Genomic DNA, 21,571 nt, shown 5'->3' on the forward strand with positions numbered 1-21,571 from the left:
CCTTCAAAGCATACTCCATCTCCCCTGGTGCTGCCATCCTCCCTACCTTTGTTGGGCTGGCCAGCCAAGCACAATGCCTGGTGCCCCACTGCCTTTCAGTCCTGCCTGGACTGAGCTAAGAGATAGGGTTGCTCTGGCTTCTCCTCCAGAGAGGGACACTAGCAATGACTCTCCCAGGCACAGACTTGGAGGAAACTTAGTTTATCTCTGACAGTCTGTCAAGTTTGACTAAAATTGGCTGAGCTATCAAGGATGGACAGATGGACGGACTATGACAGCTGACTGTGACAGCATGACTAGTGCAAGCTTCATTTCCTTAGGAAATAAGTCTAAAAATACAGTTTAGTAGGATGGCTTGTCATAGCTAAGCAAGAATAAAGTTAGGACAATTATAAACTTTGTATATACAATCTATAACAAAAACCACAACTCCGTTAAAAAAAGTACAATCTACATGAGTCATCTCTAGAAGAGTAAACACTACCATTACTCACTACTAACAGAAATGTTCACTTACTACTGTTCATAAGGGGATCGGTATTCTTATGTCCAAATGGAATGAAATCCTTATAAAGGATTTAATGGAAAACAAAACATTCAAGCACTTCAGGAGTCACATGTAGAAAAGTTGAATATACTTGCCATCGCAGTGATAGTTTTGGCATTTTTTATTGTCTTTGTTCTAATGAAAACCTATCTACTAATGAAATACAACTGTGCTCCTCCTATTCTGACTCGTTGGTTACAGTTCACCTGAAGCCATAATCCTTTGTAAAACAGTTGTAAGGAGTAATCTAAAGCAAGAGATTAGCTTTCAAGTGAGAGGAAAAGTGTGGAAGGAAAAGAAATATTGCAAAGCAGCAGAAAGCCTGTTTTGTTACTGCAATTTGTAGGAAGTAACACTATTCACAATCTACAAGTAATCCATAGTAAATTAGTTCATTTTCACTCTTATAAATACATTGCCAAGTGATGTGAGCAGGTATAATTTTTAGGAAATACTACTGAGACAAAGAAAGAGAATCAACTGGTTAACATAATTTCCAGAGAAGGGACCCACTGCAAATCCTCCTCTCTGCAGTGAAAGTAATCCTCTGGTCCCACGGTTAGTCCTAGGGAAACTCAGAAACATGCCTGCCGCATCACTTCATGCTGTCTTCCTTTCCTAGCTCAGCTGCAGCTCTAAAGAATAGCTTGTTTTTTGAGCAGCAGGCTGAAGACCAGTTTCCTATGAATTTGCTTCCTGTCACTTAAGTTTTCATTGTGCAAGCACCCCTTCACGACCAGCTTGTCCCTGAGACAGCCTTTCCACTGTACCTACAAGGTCCTCGAGCCTGCACCTCCAATTCCCTCTCCCCACAGCACTTCCAGCCTTCCCACCTCATCCTCTTTAGACTTGCGTAGGAAATGTCTTGAGCTCCCCCAGACCCCAAAGCTCGAAGTGGTGGAATTTCCTTCTGGTCAGTCTCCTTTGGCCCAATGCTGAGACAGTGCCAGTTCCCCTACCCCTATATGTGTCTCCTGCCATGCTGGCCACACTCCTGGACCAAAGCTTGGCTGCCTGTCAGACATCACAGATGCCCCAACTGCCCAGCCTTCTCCTGCTAAAACTAAAAGGATTTCTCTCTCTCTCCTGCCTTCAGTGATGGCACTGAAACAAGGCTGCAGAGCTACAAGCTCTACGAAAATTGGTTCCTAGCATAAACAAGTTTAACTGTATTTAAAATTTTATCTTAAAACGTACTTTATCAAACACATACATAACACTTGCATAGAAAGGGACTTTTTTGCCACTGGTAAAAGTTTGTATTCCATTTGTTAATTATGGTTTAATACTCCACATTACTAGAAGAAGCCTATTTACAAAACAGACAACCTCCTAATTTCATGAAGTTTTATTTGACAAGTCTTTCCATGTTCCTGCAAGCTGGTATCCTTGTCTGAAACTGATGAGTGACCACATTTTGTATTTTAACTGCATTTGATAATCTCCAGAGATGAAAGAGTATCTCCACAGGCTTATCCATATGGTTATTACGCTCTGCTTAAGATTAACCAAACGGTATATGCAGTCAAATTCTCTAGCATCCCCTTCCCAAGACTTCTCCCTAAATTTGTAAAATCTCATATGTATCTTAACTTTAGACTAAATACAGTTGTATTTCTTTTTTAAAGGAATTTTAAGTTGATTTGATACTTGACTTTTTCTAAAGTTGATTTGATATTACTGTCTTTTTCATTCTTCCATCTTCTGTATACAAAAAACGTCATTCAGTACCAAATGACAGTTTCTGAGAAACTATTGGCAAGTGAAATTAGTGTCATCTGAATTCTCCCAATCAACCTTTTCTAAAATCTTCTCTGAGTTTAATACATACATTTAATACATAAATGATGAGCAAAAATATTTTTTGCAGCCTACCTGCACATCAAATCAAAATCACAGGACAAAAAAAAGCCAAAAACCCTTTCAGAAAAATGTTCTAATACAAGAAAACTATTGCTTTGAGAAATCCTAAGTGCAACACTAAATTTCCAAGACAGAATTCCTCAACTCAGAACTCAATGAAAAAGATCATACCACTAAATATAATAGATACAACTCCTTAAGAATCCTCCAATAACTTCTTATTCAAATATTAAGAACAATTAAGGATGGACACTCTCCTCCAAAAGTGACCTTTAAGTTATAGAGTACACTGCAAAACCAATAAAAGTGTCTCAATACAACTGAGTTTTGAAAACTACTTTCTCTTTAAGGGACTAGAGTTCTACTAAGTGGTGTTCTTCAAGTATCCTGTATCAATGTTGGAGAAGACAGTTTTAAGTCTAAATATGCAGCTGGAAATATAAAAATGAATGCTGCTGAGTAAAGCTGTTAGTTCTCCCCACAGCAATTAGAAAGCCAACTATTTGTACATTTTCACCTATTTCTGTATTTACATATCTTAATAGATTTTTTATCATAAAAAGTCGGAACTAATTTTTCTATCATGTACTCAACACTTTATGTTTGAAATTGGTTTCCCATCAGTTATTATATATTACTACAAACCTGTAAGTTGGCAAAAAAAGTAACTTGACCAAGATAAGAGTCAAAGAGATATCTTGAATTAATAGTGCATCAAATACCAAGAGGTACTCTCTTTTATAATCTATTTACAAATACAACAAGCTTTTTCTCAATTAAAAATCTAAATTGTGCTGTATCACCAAGCGAAAACACAGAAAATTATACTAGAGCTGAAAAGGACACATGTACACCCACAACTCTCACACAGGCTGTCAAAGCATGGGTTTAAAACTTAACAGAATACTTGAAAATTTATTTATGGGGAAAAAAAAAATAAAAAAAAGATCTTTCATTGGAAATAGGAATTATCCAATAACTCTTTTTTTTTTAATATTACTGACCATTAGCCTCTGAATTAAAAAACAACAGCAACAAAAAAACTAACAACAAAAAAACCCAAAACAACAAAGCTATTACTTGTAAAAATTTTCATACAAATTTTCATGCATTTTAATTTAGGTACCCTCCCTCTAGAGTAAAATGATTTTAACAGTACCACTTGCTTTATGACTATAAAAAAATCCCAAAGCACTCCATAAAATCATAGAAGCCACACAAAGAACATGAGTACAGTACATTTTTAATGGAAATATTTTAATTTTAACCAGTTTTTTTTATAGTAATGGGTTTTGTTCTTTAAAAGTAACCCCATTACAATTCAAACTGAAACAAAGCACTCCAGAGTGCCTTATTATTATAATTTAAAACAACTTCCATTAAAGAGCTGAAAGGTTCAAGATAACAAGTTTGAGGCTATAAACTTGAGGGGAAGTCAAATTAACTAGGAGAACTCCCAATAAAAATACCTAGAGCAAAAAAAATTTTTTTTTAAATAATATCTGCTAATTTCGCACAGTTATATAAAAAGTTAAGAAATAAATTTCAGCTGAAATTGAGATATGTTTTAGTACCCCCAAACATTAAATCACATTTTACAGAACACCTCTCCTTGTTTTAAAAATTTTCAAAGACAAGGCAACCAGAAATTTTCATTCAATTTACTAATCAAGCGTTTCCATAAGATGCAGCAGAAACAAGAAAATTCCAAAACTCATTTTTGTTTAGAAGTAATATTTATTTAACATTTTAGCCAATTAACATTTTTCTTGTTTATTCTAATAAAATTCCAATTCCATCTGACTTCATATAGATGTAGTTAAAAACAATGATCCTTTCTTGTTTAACAAATAAGTTATTCATCTCTGAATACTGTGACAATGAATTATATTGCATATTAATGCATACAGTTAATAAGTGTGCAAAGTGTTCAGTGTCTGTTTTAAAAGAAACCAAAAATTGCACTAAGAAAGAGGCAATTAACTTTTCAGGAAAATTCTTCAGAAAAAAACCCACCATAATGCAGTGTAAATTAAGGAATTCATTCACTCAGTACAGAGATAAACACAACTTCTTGACAGCTGGAATATTCAAAACAGACATTCATTTAGTTTTGTTATTTATTATCACTTTTATAATTTCAAATTAACTTGTCTTTGCTCCTTTATTACTAAGGAATTCAGCAGACTAAAGTTTCTTCTGTTACACAGAAAGAAAAACCAAACATTTCTGCACATTTTCAGACTGCAACCTTCCACTCCTTCTTCTCCCTCTGCACCTACACGTCCAGTTGCCAAGAAAATGTTCAAAGGCCAAGATCCATATGGGGTAGTCAGTGTTTTAGAAGCAACATATCCATCAACAGCACTCTTTAAAGGACACTGCTATAAATTCCAGAAATCTTCAACTGCATTTGTGATCCAGAAATGAAGCTTTACAGCTCAATTAATGACTTTTTGTATCTTCTCTAAGAAGCTCAATATCAAAAAAGCCACACTAGAACAAATCAGAAAATGGAAACTCTTCTCTAAATGTCAAAGTGAAACTCTGACATTTCAACAACCAGGCTGCTTTATCACTGCTTTTCAAATACAGGAAAAAGTAGTGTCAAAGTTTTCCATGCATCAAACACTATTCGGTCTGGAGGCCTCTGTAAAGAAATCGACTCAACAACTATATTAAAAACAACTACTGCATTAATTCTTGTAATTTACACTGTGCTACACATGCCTATCTGTTATTAAGAAAGGTACACTCAAATTCCAGTATCAGATACTGAGTTTTCTATACCCAGAGCATTTTAGAGCAAAAGGTTAAAATTATAAAGATGTAATACAGGGACGTATGTGGACAGAGACAAACATGCGATCTGGAGGCTTCCATAAACTGACACATGTATGTTCCTACCCCAGTGGCAAGATGAAGTAGAAGACTTGCTAGGCAAATTTAAATGGTCTTGGGATTTTAAACCCTCTATATAATAGGAAAATGGCTGTCTTGGTCTCAAATAGAAGGTATATAAAATGAATGGGGTTTCTCAAGGCCCACCATTCCAATTTCTCTCCACATATTTAAATTGAAGCTTGCTGGCTTTAAATACACAGTCTCTGCTTTCAAATACAAATGAAAATATTTCCACCTAATTTGTAATCTTATAAATGATGCTATCTTGATTTTGTAGGATGTCCTGATGAGAGAATATAACCAGAACTACCTTAAATCTAAGGCAGCCCTATAATTCTAAGAATGTTATTTATAAAGCATGGAGAGAAGGCACAGTAGCTCTGTAGGACTTCCCATTGCTTTCCGTTCCCTTGAGCAGAGAGGGAAAGCTACATACTATTTTGCCTGTCCTTCACAAAGACTAACAGAGGATATTGACAAATAAATCACTAATATGCATGAGATGCTCCGAACTGTCTACCTCAATATATACTCCTGTCCCTCAGAAAGTATATCATAGCTTACATTCCCTCTCCCCTTCCAGCACTAGCTGGGAAGATGATCTATACTTAGCTATCTCACATTTATATGAAGTAAAAGAGGTGCACAGGGCAACCCAGGATATAAAGTGGACTTCCTAACACAAACCTGCTCAATTAAAAAGAAATTGGAAAAAAAATACAGCAAGTACAAAGTAGACTATCCTGAATGCAAGATGACAACCCTCCAATTTAAAAGCCTTCCAAATAACCAAGATGGAATCATTCCATTTTAGACAGTGTGACTATAGCTCTTAGTCTTTTCACTTCTTGTATGCTCTTAATTCTGTACCTGAAAAGCAAAAATGAAATAGATGTTACAGAAAGGGACTGAAGCTTGGATCACCAAGCCCAAACCTGAACAGAGAAACTACAAAACAACAATTATACAGCTCCTCAACTGAAAGAAATGCATTAGAGGACAATGATCCAAATACTGACTAAAGGGCAGTATGTCAGCATCAAAAAGCTCAAGACAGTCCCTCCTGAAAGTACAACAGTCATCTACTCTTTGAGCTTACTGTGTTTTAATCCAGTTGACCCATACCGATACCAAGGATGGTGTAAAGCCTTAGTAATTCTACCATAAGACCAGAATGCCCATGTTATACTATAATAATGTTTTTGAACATTAAGTAAGAGTTACAAGAAAATACAAGATGTTTATTACTTTTTTTGTTTAGAAACCTCAAAATCCTTAGAAGCCTGTCATAGATACTGCAGTTTTCTTGTAAGCTCCTTTTTGGAAGGGGAAAGCAAACTAAATGCCATCTTTTCTGTACTAACTTCCTCTCTGAATTTCAATGCATGTAGCTCCATTAATCAAGGGCTCTCGGGTTATTTGCAATTACATACACAAAACCAGGCCTCTCCATCTCTGAAGGGGAAGTAACAGGATGAAATGGCTCACTTAACAAAACAGCCCATCTCCTCTGAGGTTTAGTCCTCACAGCCAAAACACAAAACCCCGTAACTCACACACAAACCGAAACTTTTTCTTTTGTAGATTTAAACTCAATAACTATAGAGTAATAATAAAGTAATAAATTTATCTCTAGTCCTGGAGAACATTTTCCTGAATGAACAATTAAAAAAATATCTTACAGGTTGATTAGTAAACTGGTAGAGCCCATATACAAGAATGACATTTTTACTACATCAAAATACATTTTCCCTTTCTTTTGCTTTCACTTTCCATTTTCTTTAATTTACAAAATCCCAAAGGATTTTGTAAAATGCAAACAGGAGTGATGGCAATGATTGCATACAATTTAGACAGTCTACAGCCTAAGACCTAAATCAATTTCTAGTGCAAAATACAGCTACAAATAGTCATCCATTAGAAAGAGCACCCCTAAATGTCCACCTGAACCGAGCTGCCCAGCCATTAAGAGAGGTGTCTGTCCAAATGCACTTGCTAAGACCACAAAAAAAAACTTGTCAGTAAACACGTTCCCCACTGAAGCAACTCTCAAAAAACATATGTTTATATGTTTCCCCTTAAAACAACAGAGGTGGGCATTCTCTCCAGCACAGCAGCTTTGTGCTTTATGTCTGCATAAATTGAATGCATGTCAATTCCTGCTTTATGGACAGACTCCACAAAGCAAAACACTTTTGAGACTCAGAAAATGGAAGGAAACCTTCCCTTACACATTCAAAGTCCAATTTCTTTTGGTGTGAACGCTAATTTACAAACTCTGTTTGTGTCGTAATGAGAACACGTCACAGTAGCCACATATTGTTCAGGTCTTCCAAACACCTGAGAAACAGAAAACAATGGAACTGAAGTGGAAACACACAGAGAAAAAGAAACAAGTTGAAGGAAATAGCCACATCTGAAGGAAAAGAATTCCCTGATGATTCTAAGGTGGGAGAAAGCACAGCCACTGTCACCTCTGTATTGAAAAATCTCTTGTCCTTTGAGTCACTGGAATTCCTTGGAAAATGGTGTCCCCGAGACTACATACACAGGCTATTGATTTTTGCCAGTTACCTTAGCTTGGTCTTTAGAACGCTGACCCAGCTCCACACACCGAACAAGGTGCACAATACCTCCAATACCTCAGCTATTGTCATCTGGATCTTCGCTCTGCTACCACCCTCATGTGCTAGGATGTGAAGCCAAGGGGGAGAGCAGTATGCAGAGCACACAAATACATGTACCCCCACAAATATGTACTTATGGAAAAAGCCTGACCCAGGCAGATAGGTGCAATGCAGTGACCCACACACTGCGGCCCCAGTTCTGCTGCCTCAGCCAACTTCAGTTCTCCCAGGAACCTGAGGGAAAGGAAGACAGAAGGGAACACAATGCAATGAATCCAGGACAAGACAGTACTTGAAAAAAAACATACTCTATTTTCACTGGTTCAGAAGAGACATAATTAGCAGAGTGCCTAAAGTATTTTATTCTATGTAAAAAATGAAACATCAAAAGAGTTGAGGGTTCAGACACAAACTTTTAATGCTAAGAAAGTAAAAGACTGCCTCCACAGCTGGAACAGGGCATAGGAAGAGCTACCGGCAATGGAGTGACTCTAATAGTGAGCTGTGAAACTACCTTGGGAGCTAATTTTTGGGCTTGCTCTAAGGACAGACATTACAGGTCGAAATATAACTGGCTCAGAGAAGGGCAAAACCAAGGGTCCTCCAAGGTGACAACTGAGGGAGATAATACCAAAGACATCAGTACACACAGCCACACTGAATTAAGGTGATCCTTTTATCTTTTCACACATAATTATGAATAAAGTCTCATTCTTCGACCTGTAAATGTCAACGTACCTCCAAGCACATACACACATTCTGCATGGGAAAGGGGGAAAAAGTATACCTATTAGATAAAACTTCATTCAATATACACAAAAATAGGAGGATTTCTTTATGCCTTCAGCCTTGCAACATTTTACTGCAGCCATCACAGTAGAAAAATCTGCTGAAAGGTAGCACACATCATGGTTTCCATTATATATTTGTTTTAAATTCTTGGAGCAGCGCATCCTTCAAATAATCTACCACAATAAATAATCTACCCCAATAAAGCTAAAACTTCAATGCATGAAATTGTAAACAGAAAAAAGCAAACTTCTGAACCATTACAAGCTAGCCCTGCAAGAAGCTTCAGGTTCTGCATTCACTGCTGCTTTTGGCTTTTCACTTTGGAGCAGATAAAGGGCCTAGTGCATACATCCAGCAGAGAAACTTTTATCAAGCAAGAAAAGAAGAATTATTCTGTACCTTGAGTTCTCCAGAATATTCACCAAAATTTTTTGCTTTCAGCTCTTTAAAAGGCATGAAAGTTTGTGTTTAATTTTCATTGGGGTTTTTTGTTGTGGTTTTGTTTGTTTGTTTGTTTTGCATTAGTCTGCTCTGCAACTTCAGATTTTTTCCTTTTCAAGCAGATGTTTCGTCAGAAATTACAACACAGTATTTTTTAGAAAGTCTAATTTTAGTTCCATGAAGTAGAGACTTGGATTCCTTTAATGTTACTTTCAGTGGACACAGTTGATATGCATATTAAAATTATTTAAATATTTGCAGGTGTACAAAAGGTCCAAAACCATAAATTTCCGAGTTATGTTTCGCATTCTAGATAAATACTTTAACATGTTATAGTAATGTTAATTCAAAATTAATATACTTTTTTCCATTATATATCTCATTGATAGTGAGAAAGCAGACCCTACCCTGTTATCAGTATGTTCGTGTCATTTTCCACATGCAAAACTACTGTTATTGAGCATGTCTCCGTATTTTTGAAGATCATCAATAAAGTGAAACTGCTGCTTTAAATCCAGGTTTTAATGATCATGAGGCAGATATATTTCCAGAAAGCAGCAAAGCATTTGAATTACTTATTATACAAATCATCTGCTACCACTCCAGTGGCATCAGCACTGCCAGCACCTAACTCCACATGCTCTAGATGGGAATGGAAGAAATCTCTTCCCTTCGTTTGAAATCATTGTGAACATCTCTCATTTCTCCTTTCTCAGCAATCTATGTAACCACAATGATTACTGTGAATATGGAAGAAATGTAATTGTTCCAGCTTTTTTTTCCCCCCGAAACTAAAGACACCACACCTAAAAGGAGTTCCCTTCACTTCTCTCACTACCAAAAAACCATGTTACTCAATTTCATCCCTGGTGAAGAGTCACCACTGTTGCCACACTGTCTCACTAACAAACATGCTTATTTTGAGCAATGCAACTACAAAGCAGCATAAAGCACAGGAGAAAAAGTGCTTTTGTTCAACAATTTCAACCATGAAATGAGCTATTCTAGGATTCTAGGAAACTGAGCAAGAATTTGTGCTGTATATAAACACTTCCACTACTTCCTCTCCCTAAATTTGAACTTAAATTCCTGTATGCCAACTCCTTTAAAGTGCAAATAGAGATAACTTACCCTCATCCAATCCTCCAAGAAACACAACAGACATGCCACTACTGTCATGCCTACATTTTCTGACAAGCTAGAAAGCTTCAAAGCAACAATAAGCAACACAGAAAAAAATACTTTTATTTTTGCTGAATTCCTATGAGGGGATTGATTTTATTCTAATTTCAGCTAGAGATATGTGGCTAAACAAAAACTTCATATAATTCCTTCTTAGGAATTTTTATATGTGATAAATAATTTGAAAAGTAGCTATATACTGCAGGAAGTTATTTATTTTTTAAAATCAACTTTATTAAATGTTGGTTTTTGAATGGAAAGACTACCATTTCTTACAGGTCTGTGACAAGGAAGGCAAAAAACATTGAGAGCTTGAAGTTCTAAAGAGATTAAAATAACTTCTGTTTGTCTTGTAAGGTAGACCTGTTTTTATTAACATAAGCTGTATAAGGCTTAAGAGGCTGTACTATACAACAGCATACTTATTATACAGTGATACCATATTTATTTTTATTTCCACCATTCTTCAATCTGTAGCAAATTTTACAACCTTATGGTGTCCAGAGAAGACCAGAATTGGAAATAACTGAGTAAGAACCAACAGAAATATTCTCATACTATTACTTGGTCATATTATGAATTTAATGTGTTTTCTGTGATCTTGCAGCTCATGAGGCTCAGGCAGGTCACTGATAAACAAACAAAATCATCAAGCAGAGAATACGGAAGACTCAATTTAGTGCTCTGACTGTGCCAAAAATACTGTGCATACTACTTATTATTACACTTTTAAAAACTAGTGTGGAAGAACTGGAAAATATTCAGCTAAAACTCACATTAGAGTCACATAAGTAACTTTTACCAGTGAGAGACTTTAGGAATCAAATTTCAATATTTAATACAAGATTTAGAAGCAATCTGATTAATGTCAAAATACCACCTTATACAATTAAATCTACCACATGTACCACATCAGAACTACCAAAATCAGATCACTAAGATATTAAAAAAAAAAAATCCTCAGAACCAAAGCAGACAAGCAAAAAAATAAAATAAAGGCCAATAACACACACACCAGAACTTGCAGGTTGATAATTTAATTGGAGAATGAGATTTCATAACCATTTTATACAGAACTATGATGGTAATAGTTTAAATCCAAGCTGAAATATTTCTATGTGAAAAGGAAGTATACCAAGTCTCTTAATCAACAGTAAAGAGGAACAGTTTTCCATTGCTAAAGAAAACATTGCATTAAAGAATGACCAATTCCTCATTTCTGCCTCTTAGTAGGCAGTGACACTGCAAAGAAAAAAGAGCTAACTTCCTGGTCAATTTCCAAAAGAGCACCGAGAAAGTGGTACTAAGTACCATTAAAATGGGAAAATATGAAGTTATAAATTTGAAAAAAACCCCCAGCATTTTCATTAAAATAACTGGGGAGAGGGGGGAGATATAAAACTGTTAATTTCTGGAAGTGCCAGTATATATGGCATTCAGGGACTGCCTGCACAGATCTACAGACTGACCCACGTAGACACACACCCCAGGATTGACAAACACAGGAAATACTCCTGAACACTCCTTATATTTCTGAAATAATGTGCTAGGAATACTGATGCAAGCAAGGACTGGCTTCTCTATACTACACCTCGCTTGGCAATTCTTACTTTCCGAATCTGGCACACTGAGTGAATTAAAACTAAAAAGTTACTGAAAAGTTTTGCAGACTTCCAGAAGCTTAATAAAGGAGCCATTTAAAAAGTCTCTCATGCAACTCAAACATCTCTGTAAAACATTATCAAGGTTACTGTTACTTGCCATCACCACCAAAACTCATCCATTTCTATTGTTCCTACAGATTTGCAAACACGTCTCCCGTATTCTTGCTGTCCAATCTCTCTTTCCATACACCTTTTATTAAACCTTTTTCTTTTGCAGGGCATCTGTTCAAAAACCCACCCCAAGAATAGAGTAGAAATGTCCTCAAGGTTTCTTATGTAGCTGTTCACTAAAGGGAACAAGACCAGAAACCTGTAAGAAAAGCCTATATGCAGTGCTCGTTGTGAAGCAAAAAACAGTGACATTCAGAAAATCATGGATTCCCATGAAAATGGCATCCTGCTGCTGGATCACACGCTTCAGTCACTCATGGCACGCTGCTGCCTGGGGAGCTGTGCTGCTGCCAGGAAAATGACTTGCAAAGGGATGGAAAAAATGTAAAAGTTTTATTTTGAGTACACAAACAACTGACTTCTCAATTATTTTGGCTTCCTTCAGATAAGGTTTCTGTTTGGCATGACAGAGACAAGCCAGCAGGCATAGATCATCTTTGCTGCAGAAGGGGAAACCCGTGGAGTTACACTCAGAGGCAGCTCTGGGGGTGGTGCTGGCAAACACCCACTCCAACCAAATGGATATGGGAATTCCTTTCCACCCCCCAGCACATGGGAAGAATAATATTACAGAAAATTACAGTTTAAAAGATGCATGCTGGAGGTCTCTTGCTTAGTAAGACTTATTCAAAATGTATAAAAATTACCCTCCACACAAAAGAAATAATGTAAAAGGAAACTATTTTAAACTTCATTATAATGAAGATGAAATTTTAATCACAGGCATGGAAGTTGGCTTTTGCCTTAAGAATAGTAATAATTACCAGATTTCATTCTATATGAGCAAACAGAAGACAGCAATTTGAAATGGCCAAATTACCATTTTTACTTGCAGAATCACTCAGCTAAGACAAAAAACGGGAATGAGAAGATGAATCATTTAAAATACTCAATAGGTGGCCTATACACTATATTTCCATATTTAAAACTAGGCCATTGTAGCTGAGTATTCATTAGACTTCACTCAAGAAAGAGATTTAAGAAGACACAAGTAGTATATATCAAACAGAAAAATGACAAAACCAGACATCCATCAATAAAAGAATTACAAGACTCAAAGTTTCTCCAAGTAATTTAAGGAAAGTTAAAAGTTACAGAAAATTCCCTAATGTCCGGACTAAAAGAAGATTCAGTAGAATAGAGCAAGCCCTTAAAAAGGCAAAGACAAAGTGAACAGTGTAGAAAAGGCTATTGTTTTGTAAAAAGGCATAGGATGATTCAAAAATATCTCTTCAGAAATTTCTGAGGGTCATTTGAGATTTTGGGTGAGCTGTTTTTCAGTTCACAAGGAACTGCTTTAATGAACATACACTAAACAAGTGTTAATCAGCATTTTAATAAGCATCCAACACATTTAGGAGAGCTGTCTCTGAAAACATTTTATTTGATATTCTTTTCAAAAAATACTGAAATAAAATAGAAATTCAAGAAGAGTTAAGACACTGCTAAAAATGGGCTGATATTTTAAAACATCAAGCTGCCTATTCTAGGTACCCACATGTCTATTAACCTTCCAGCAACCCCAAGCCAAAAAACAATAAAGCTGATAGGACTCTATTAATAAAATATTCAAGAGTGAGATATAATTAATGACAGTCAACAGTTCTGGGAAAATTAGTTTTTAGTATCAAACAGGCATGACTTCATTCTCTGATGAGATTATAAGTTTTCCAGATAAAGGCAACTTCAAAAAAGTAGTAAACTTTTGTGGTGTACTTTGGTTTTTGTGTACAAGACGCCAACATAACTAGTGGGATAAAGTTTCATTAGAACACAGACTGCCAAAGATGAACAACTATTCGGATGATACATCTTCAACAGCAAACGAGGGGAGCTACTAATTAAATAGTTATAGCTCCTATGGGCCTGCCACAATTTGAACTATGGCTGTCACTTTTCATATTTATTGAATATAAAAGTATAAATCAAGCACTGGTAATTACTGTGGATAAGCACAAGAGTGGCAGATAGCTACAGGTAATCACATAGACAACACATGACATCGTTTGCATGACAAAAATGCTTTCAGATGAATTTATTTTTTAACACAAGGAAATGTAATCTATTAAAGAAGAGGCAGGGAAAAGTGCATCTCCATGGGAACAGCCATTTGCTTGAGCGACACAAGTATGAAAGGCGGGTCCAGGTACGTCACTGGAAGTAGCTATGAATCTGCTGTTTCTCTCCTGAGACTTCACAAGACTCATAATTAATTATTAACAGACTACTAAGTGACACTTTGTTGTATTTTTTTTTCAAGTTCAGTACCTGATATTTTGGTAGTAGCTTCAAGACCAAGGTTGGAAACAGATTTGGTTTAAGGACTAATACTCATGACCATCATTCCCAACTGTGCTGGTTTAGGAGGTATTTTAATGAGAATTTTCTTGTGATCCTTGGAGAGGCAGGAGTGATGATGCATTAGACATATTTGTATAGAGAGAACTTAAGAACTTGCTTCACTGGGTGAAGCAAAACTTTCAAAAGCTGTTTCACTAGATGAAGCATCAGTCTTGTAATTTGCAAGCCTTTGTTTAAAAAGAAGGAACGCATTTTTTAAGGCCTCTCAGAACAATGGATCCTCTAAGGAAGGACACATGCTCTGCTTGTTCTGAATGGGAAATTACCGTGTAGCAAGACAGGAAAGGCTTAAAGACTATAGTTTAGTTGAGGACTCTGATTCAAGCAAGCTAAAAAAAAATGGTACAGATACGTGGTGCACAGCACATACATGTTTCATTATGGTAAGGAGTTCACAGCACCTAAACTATTAAAAAAGAACACTCTTAAGCACCAGCTCTTTTGGGTGGATTTTAAGAATATTCTGAATCAATTTGTGAGTTAGGTATGCCTTAGGCAGTTTCTCACTGTCACAGGATGTATGAGCTTAAAAGAGCATGAGAGGTGCTTTACACTCTGGATGCTCACCAGGTAAGTGTGGTCACAGCACACCAAAAGCCAGGCTCCATCATAAGGCACTTTCAGCCCTGGCTGAACAAACACACCAAGAAAACCATTTGAAAGGGAACAGGGAATGAGTAAATTATCGTAACAGTGCTTCAGAACTTAAAAACCCATGTAGGTGTGTGCAAAGGGCTGAGGCTTGGAAGATGTGACACTAGGGATGCCTCAGCCATGAAACCACCAAGCTTTTTTCTCATGCCTTTTCATCGTTCACCATCAGAGTGAAGGGAAGCACCCTGCACCATGCAGCTTAAGGTTAAGAGTGAAAAGATAAACACATACATATGCCAGGACACACCTCTATTCCTTCACTTAAATAGATTTCTGTTGGACAAAAAAATGTGTTTACATGAAGCAAATATTGCCCACATTTTACACAAACACTTGAAATATTACTACAACAGAACTGCAATCCTTTCCTAAGGTACCTTTCAGACAAAATACATACATTACATTTATGTTTTAAACAACATAAATCTATATAAAAGGAGCTTAAAGTCACAACTGGGACTTTGATTTTAACCACACAAATAATTAAAAAGGCATAACCACATTTCCTGGCACTGTAATCAGTATATTCAAAGAGTATCTGTAGAAAGGACTATGGTACTAAATATTATCACGGTAAATTTTATGATAACGTTGTTTGCCTGCTACCCATCCTGTAGTCCTCAATTTCCATGTACTTTATGACAACTTAGCAGTGGAAGGCATGGTAATGAAAGAGTGACTAAGAAACCAAACCTGTTAGAAACAACACTGGCACAGGATAATCCTACATAAGCTATTGCTGTGTTATTTTTAAGTTAACCTTTTAGCTTTCTATTAAGTCCAACCCCAAATCCTAATTTTTCTGTTGAAAAGTCATTTTGTACAGCAGTCCGCAACAGAAGTTTTCCCTATGTAAGACTTCATAAAACAGAAGCAAAAGAAAACCCCTCAAAACACTTCTAATGTGCTTGTTTCTGTTTTATTAATAACATCCTAAAATACCACTAGTAGGTTTTCCTGGCATAAAACAACAACTTATCACTATGTTTATAAACTTTTCTAGCCATATGCAAAGCCCTTTTTAATCAGTCCTTAAAAATCAAAGAGAAAAAAAAAAAAAAAACATTTCACTTGACTTTCAAATAGATTTCTTTAAAATACACATAAAATTTTTCAAAGCTAGATTATTTTATATGTATGACAGACTGTTGTGAAGACTTTATGTGCAAGTATAAAATAGAATACATATTCAAGGACCTGGAAGTTGACAGAACATGCTGGACCACAGAAACTTAACCTCTGGCTCTGTACACAGCCACACTGTAAAAGCCTATTCATACAGTGATTTAGCTTTGGCTATGATAGCTATGCTGAGCAATCCAGTTTACATCCTTCATCTTTCAAGTGAGAGGAGTTGGCATGAAAGGAGAGGATTCAGCAGTTGATGTGTATGAAAATAACAGTTCTTCAGCCACTGAAAATACACAACCTCTGACAAACTGGAACAATAGTAACATCTTTTTCTGCTGGACGTGACATGAAAACATGTTACAGATTTTTACATGTGGTTCTCCACCCACAACCTCTGTCTCTCCCTCCCTCAATCATCCACCCACCATGTCACCTCAAACTAAGCATAAAGACAATCCAAACATACATGTTAAAAAAAAAACTATATCTATGTTACATTCCCAACCTGAAACTCATCAAGTCTACTAAATTTACTCCAAAATACAGAAGGACTTACCCAATGTGTCTTTTAGATTTTTAACCAGAGAACCTTTCTTCAAGCTGTTTTTTCGCTCCACATAATTTGATGGCACATATCCCGTTTTGTTGGCCGCGTTTCTTACCCTCCACCACGTCTTAGAATCATCTAATAGCCAAAGACGCTCGTTTTTCTTGATGTCAAGTTCTTGGTCCTGCTGTGCAGTGTAATCCCACTTTGCAATAACAATAACTTCTTCTGTCATCTTTCATGGAGTCCTTCTGCAACAAAATATTAAAACATTATCCTCAGTAAATTATGTCTTACTCATTTTTTTTCTTTGAATTCTTCTAAAATAAGGAAGAAAAAGGCTAGGGAAAAATGAGAATGCCATACAGGGAAAACCCTCTTTTAAAAATAAGGGAAGTCATATCGACCTTTCTTGCTTTTTTGCCACTAAAATATGGCAATACCTTGATAGTAAATGCTGGTCATAATGTATTACATACACTTCCTCAGAATATATATAAAATATTATCTAGATATATAGTAACAAAAAGCTAATTTATAAAATCCATTTAGTTTTTGCATATAGCATTATAAAAGTATCTCACATGTGGCATTCCAAGTTCTGATCCAAGTAAAAAAATAAAATAGCAGCATTTCAAAAATATTTTTTCCTTCTGCACTAGTTTCACATCCTCACACTAATGTCACATACATAAGTCTTCTGCATTTAAACAAAGTTATCCATCTTTTTTTAGTAGAAAGTTAAGAAATAATTCAAGAAGTAATGCAATCAAGCAAGGAAATCTGCCATCAATAAGAGGGTACTGTCTTTAGCAAGTCTTTGTTCACCGTTTTGTGCAGGCAGCACAAAACTGCCTTTAAGAGTCTTCACTCCTCCTTTGTTCCCAGGAAGATCCCAGCTCAGCACAGTCCTGCACCAGGCATTAGTCAGGGGGGTGGAAAAGAGTACCCACTGGATTTCATTTCTTCCCTACCTGAAACATATCCAGAGTTCCATAAAGACTGAATGAGCTGTGTTTTTCTCACTCACCTGTAAGAACAATGATCTTTCTCAAAGCTATTTGTCAGCTGCATCAAGACAGCTGCATGCCTCCACGTTTTCCTACGCATCCCAGCAATTACCAGGAACAATGTGAGGGAGCACAATAGTGTGCAAGGATAAGTCCAATGCTAGTACCAATGATATTCAAATATATTATAATGCCAACCAAAGCACGTTGATTTTACCTTCTAAATTCTGAGAAGTCACGTTAAGTGTTCTAATTGCTGCCATGAGGGTTGGGGGAGAGGGAAGTGGAGGAGGACAGAGAGGGTAGGAGGTAAGAACATATTTGAAAATCAATGTAGCAGATTTTGGGGTTTTTTTAATAAAAGGTGTAGATTTTATTTAAACTACAGATTAGTAGAAAGAGGTGCAAAAGTACTTCAATCTATTCATGTCCAATGATCTTTGTAACATTTGACTTTGTTGCCTAGGTCTTGGAAGTTCACAGCCCTTATCTTCTCTGATATCTAATAGTTTATATGACAGAAAGGTAATTAAAAAACCAAACCTCATTCAGAAATTCTGTTCAGCATGTAAGTTACATCACCTACATTCCAAAAGGGTTCCTTCTGCAGTCTGTAAATACACACACACACACACACACACACACACTTCCCCCTCTAGCTACAGTACAAACTGTGAAAACTGCATGCCAGACAACCCAGCTTACCTACTCTAGGAAAAATAAGTGCTTTCCTTATTTAATCTATAATCATGAAACATAATAGTGGACCCTATTATAAATTAATAGCCTTCTCTTATCTTGAATTTTGTTTCCAGGAGAACAGGCCTGAACTATGGTTGCTAAGCAAGCACCAGCAGTATTTACCCCTCATGGCCAAGGAAGGACATGATTTTTGAAAACCTGAAGCTGAGTTGAACAGGTTTAAGCTCTCATTTTCCACTCAAAAACCAGAAAGAACATACAACAATTAGAACATTATTCAAATGTGCATTTGCATGGCTGAGGTCCCCAAGACGAACTTAAAAAGGAGCTATGATGCTTTGAAAACTGAAAAGCACAATCCTTACAATTCAAACAGGCTGTGACTTATGCAGTGGAACTGATAGTTTTACAAGAAATAAGTCAGTAACCATTCAACCATTTTTTCCCCCTAAAATAATAATCCCATCTGACAATGACAGAGAAGAGCCTGAGCTTTGGACCTCAGTCTCCAATAAACTGCCCTGCTTTCTGACTGACATAAAATGGACAGAGAGCCTACAGGTCGATAAGCTGATGTAGCCACAGGGGACTGCAATCAAACATGTTCTGGAGGCTGGTGTTGTCAATATAATCTATCTCTCCAAATTAGGTTGGTTTATTTTATCTCAGCAATTGTAAAATGGTCAATTCTTACTATTCCTGGGGACATGGAGAATATGAGAAATAGGACATCATCAATGCAGTTGGCTGATGTTGCCACTACATAGGCTCCCCTTCTAAAAAAAGGTTATTTCCACAATACAGGCAAGTTAAAATGATAAATATTACAGCATATTAATAATAAAAAACCCCACATTAGGAATAATATTTGAGGAGTGACTGGTGGAAAACTATTAAACTCTTCCCATACCTCTGAAGAAAAAAAAGAATTTGAATTGATCCCTATTGTAAAAGTCATCAAGTCTTTACCCACAGTGTTGGGCGAGGACAGAAGCACAGGAAGAGAATATTTACCGGGGCCAACAACATCAACTGTAGTCCTCTGAAACTCACACAGACAGGGTGCTCAAATCTACTCGATTTCTTAAATTCCCATTAGTGTAGACGTGTAAAACTGTCACTATGCCTGAGAAATGACGTCATTTCACAAGCAGACCACCCCTTTCAATTTTGGCAGAAGTATTCAGGTATAGAGAAGCCAAGTTTCTGGAGTACCATGCTCACACATAACCCCTTTCAGTAAAGCAGTCCAGGTTTTACTAAATGTTTAGTGGCAGAAGCTTTCCTTCCCAAGTGGGGCACGATTTAGAGTCAAAATGCCTAATGTAATTGCAGCTCAACATTTGTCCATTTAAAGCTGTACACATATGTGTAGAATTTAGTTGTGTTGGGGTTTTATTTTTTTAGTTTTAGGTTTGTTCTTTTTGTGGGGGGGGGTGAATTTTGTTTTGTGTTTTGGGGTTGTTTGCTTGTTTTGTTTAATTTTGTTTGTTTTTAATGTGGGGAAATACATTAAAGTTCTTAAAATTATTTTCTTATGATTACATCATTAGACTGGCTCCAAGGACAATATGGCTCTTCCTGTGACATCTGCAGAGCTAAGATTTCCTAGAATGTGAATAAGGACACATTTGTATCCCAGAAGGGGGGCTGTAGAAGTAATCATTTTGAAATGCTTCTACAACACAGCCATGTGCTAAATAAAAGATTATAAGCAGACAACATAACTAGATTTGGGGGAAAATGAAAGGAAAACACAATGACACAGCCTTCCAAAGCATCTGAGAGTAGCATAAAAACTTGACATGGACTGAAAGCATGAAATTTCTTTAGTGTACTGCTTACAGACTGCAAAACAAAACATACCACAGTTCCCAAAGATTTTAATGGCAACATGAGATTCCTTCACATCAAGAAAATGAAAATCCATTATTGCTAAGAGTGCACAACTTCCTTGAAACTTCCTTCTCAAAAAGCTCAGAAGTCCTGGCACCGAAATACTGAGTTGTCTTCTCCTACCTGACAGAACAACATTCCATACTTTAAAAAGCACCAGTGAAAAGCTTTGAAATACTTCTGCAAGGAGCTGTAAGTGCATGAAATGCAAATCTTACCCCCATACAATATTGTTGCACATGACCCTTGTTTTTACCTTACCGTATCAAGGGGCATTTGCTTTACTTTTATGGCAATCCAACTTCCAACCTTAAAAACCAAAACCACCACATTAAATGAGAGCAAACAGAACTCCACAACCCAGACCTTCAATTCTTGTATCACCTATGGGACCAATACACAACTCCAACTCCTTTCAATCCAGCAATTCTTTCACTGCTATCAGTCCTAAAAAACTAATTTATTTTACCAACACTGTATTTGCTGAAATGTTAAAACTAATATAGTTTAGACTGAGCTCATGTATTTTCAACCACTTTGTTTCTTCCCTCCAGGTTAGGTTTTGTTAGGAAAGGAGTCCTGTCTTCAATTGAAGCTGCCCTACAAGAAGCACACATGAACATTTTTATACCCAAAATTGCCCTTAGGAGAAAGGGCAAAAACTGAAAAACTGCCCAGCCAAGAAGGCAATGAACAAAAACCCAGCCAAATTCAAGTCAGTTAAGGCTGTGCTGAAAGTCTGCTCAGACAGGTGAGCAACATTAACTAACCATATGGCAGAATAAAGGCAGACATTGGTGGAATATCTAGTACTGTATCTTCTGTATGACTTTATGAGAAGAAAGCCCAGGAATGAAAAGGTTACGTTCAATAAACTATCAACAACCCAACAACTTAGCAATGACAGGAAAAAAAACTAAACAGACAAAGGAACACCTATGCCGTTCTGAAGCCATGCTAAAAACTGAACCATGCAAGTAATATTTGAGATTATGGAAACTTAAACATAGAGGAATGTAAGAGAATTGCTCCAACAAGCTTGTAAATCTACTAGTGATTCTTTATGTGAAAGATTTACT

At 36.5% G+C, this 21,571-nt stretch overlaps 1 protein-coding gene across 2 annotated transcripts in view; it reads right to left on the reverse strand.

Moving 5' to 3' along the window:
- NCK2 (NCK adaptor protein 2) overlaps positions 1 to 21,571 on the reverse strand; it is an 86,590-nt gene that overhangs the window by 14,165 nt on the left and 50,854 nt on the right. For both annotated transcript variants that reach the window (XM_069005115.1, XM_069005123.1), the window contains exon 3: positions 16,894 to 17,135. In XM_069005115.1, the coding sequence (XP_068861216.1) occupies positions 16,894 to 17,119 (226 nt within the window). In that variant the 5' untranslated portion in view covers positions 17,120 to 17,135. The remainder of the gene's footprint in view (positions 1 to 16,893; positions 17,136 to 21,571) is intronic.

This window comes from Aphelocoma coerulescens, chromosome 1 (assembly GCF_041296385.1).
Source record: "Aphelocoma coerulescens isolate FSJ_1873_10779 chromosome 1, UR_Acoe_1.0, whole genome shotgun sequence".
Lineage (NCBI taxonomy): Eukaryota > Metazoa > Chordata > Aves > Passeriformes > Corvidae > Aphelocoma > Aphelocoma coerulescens.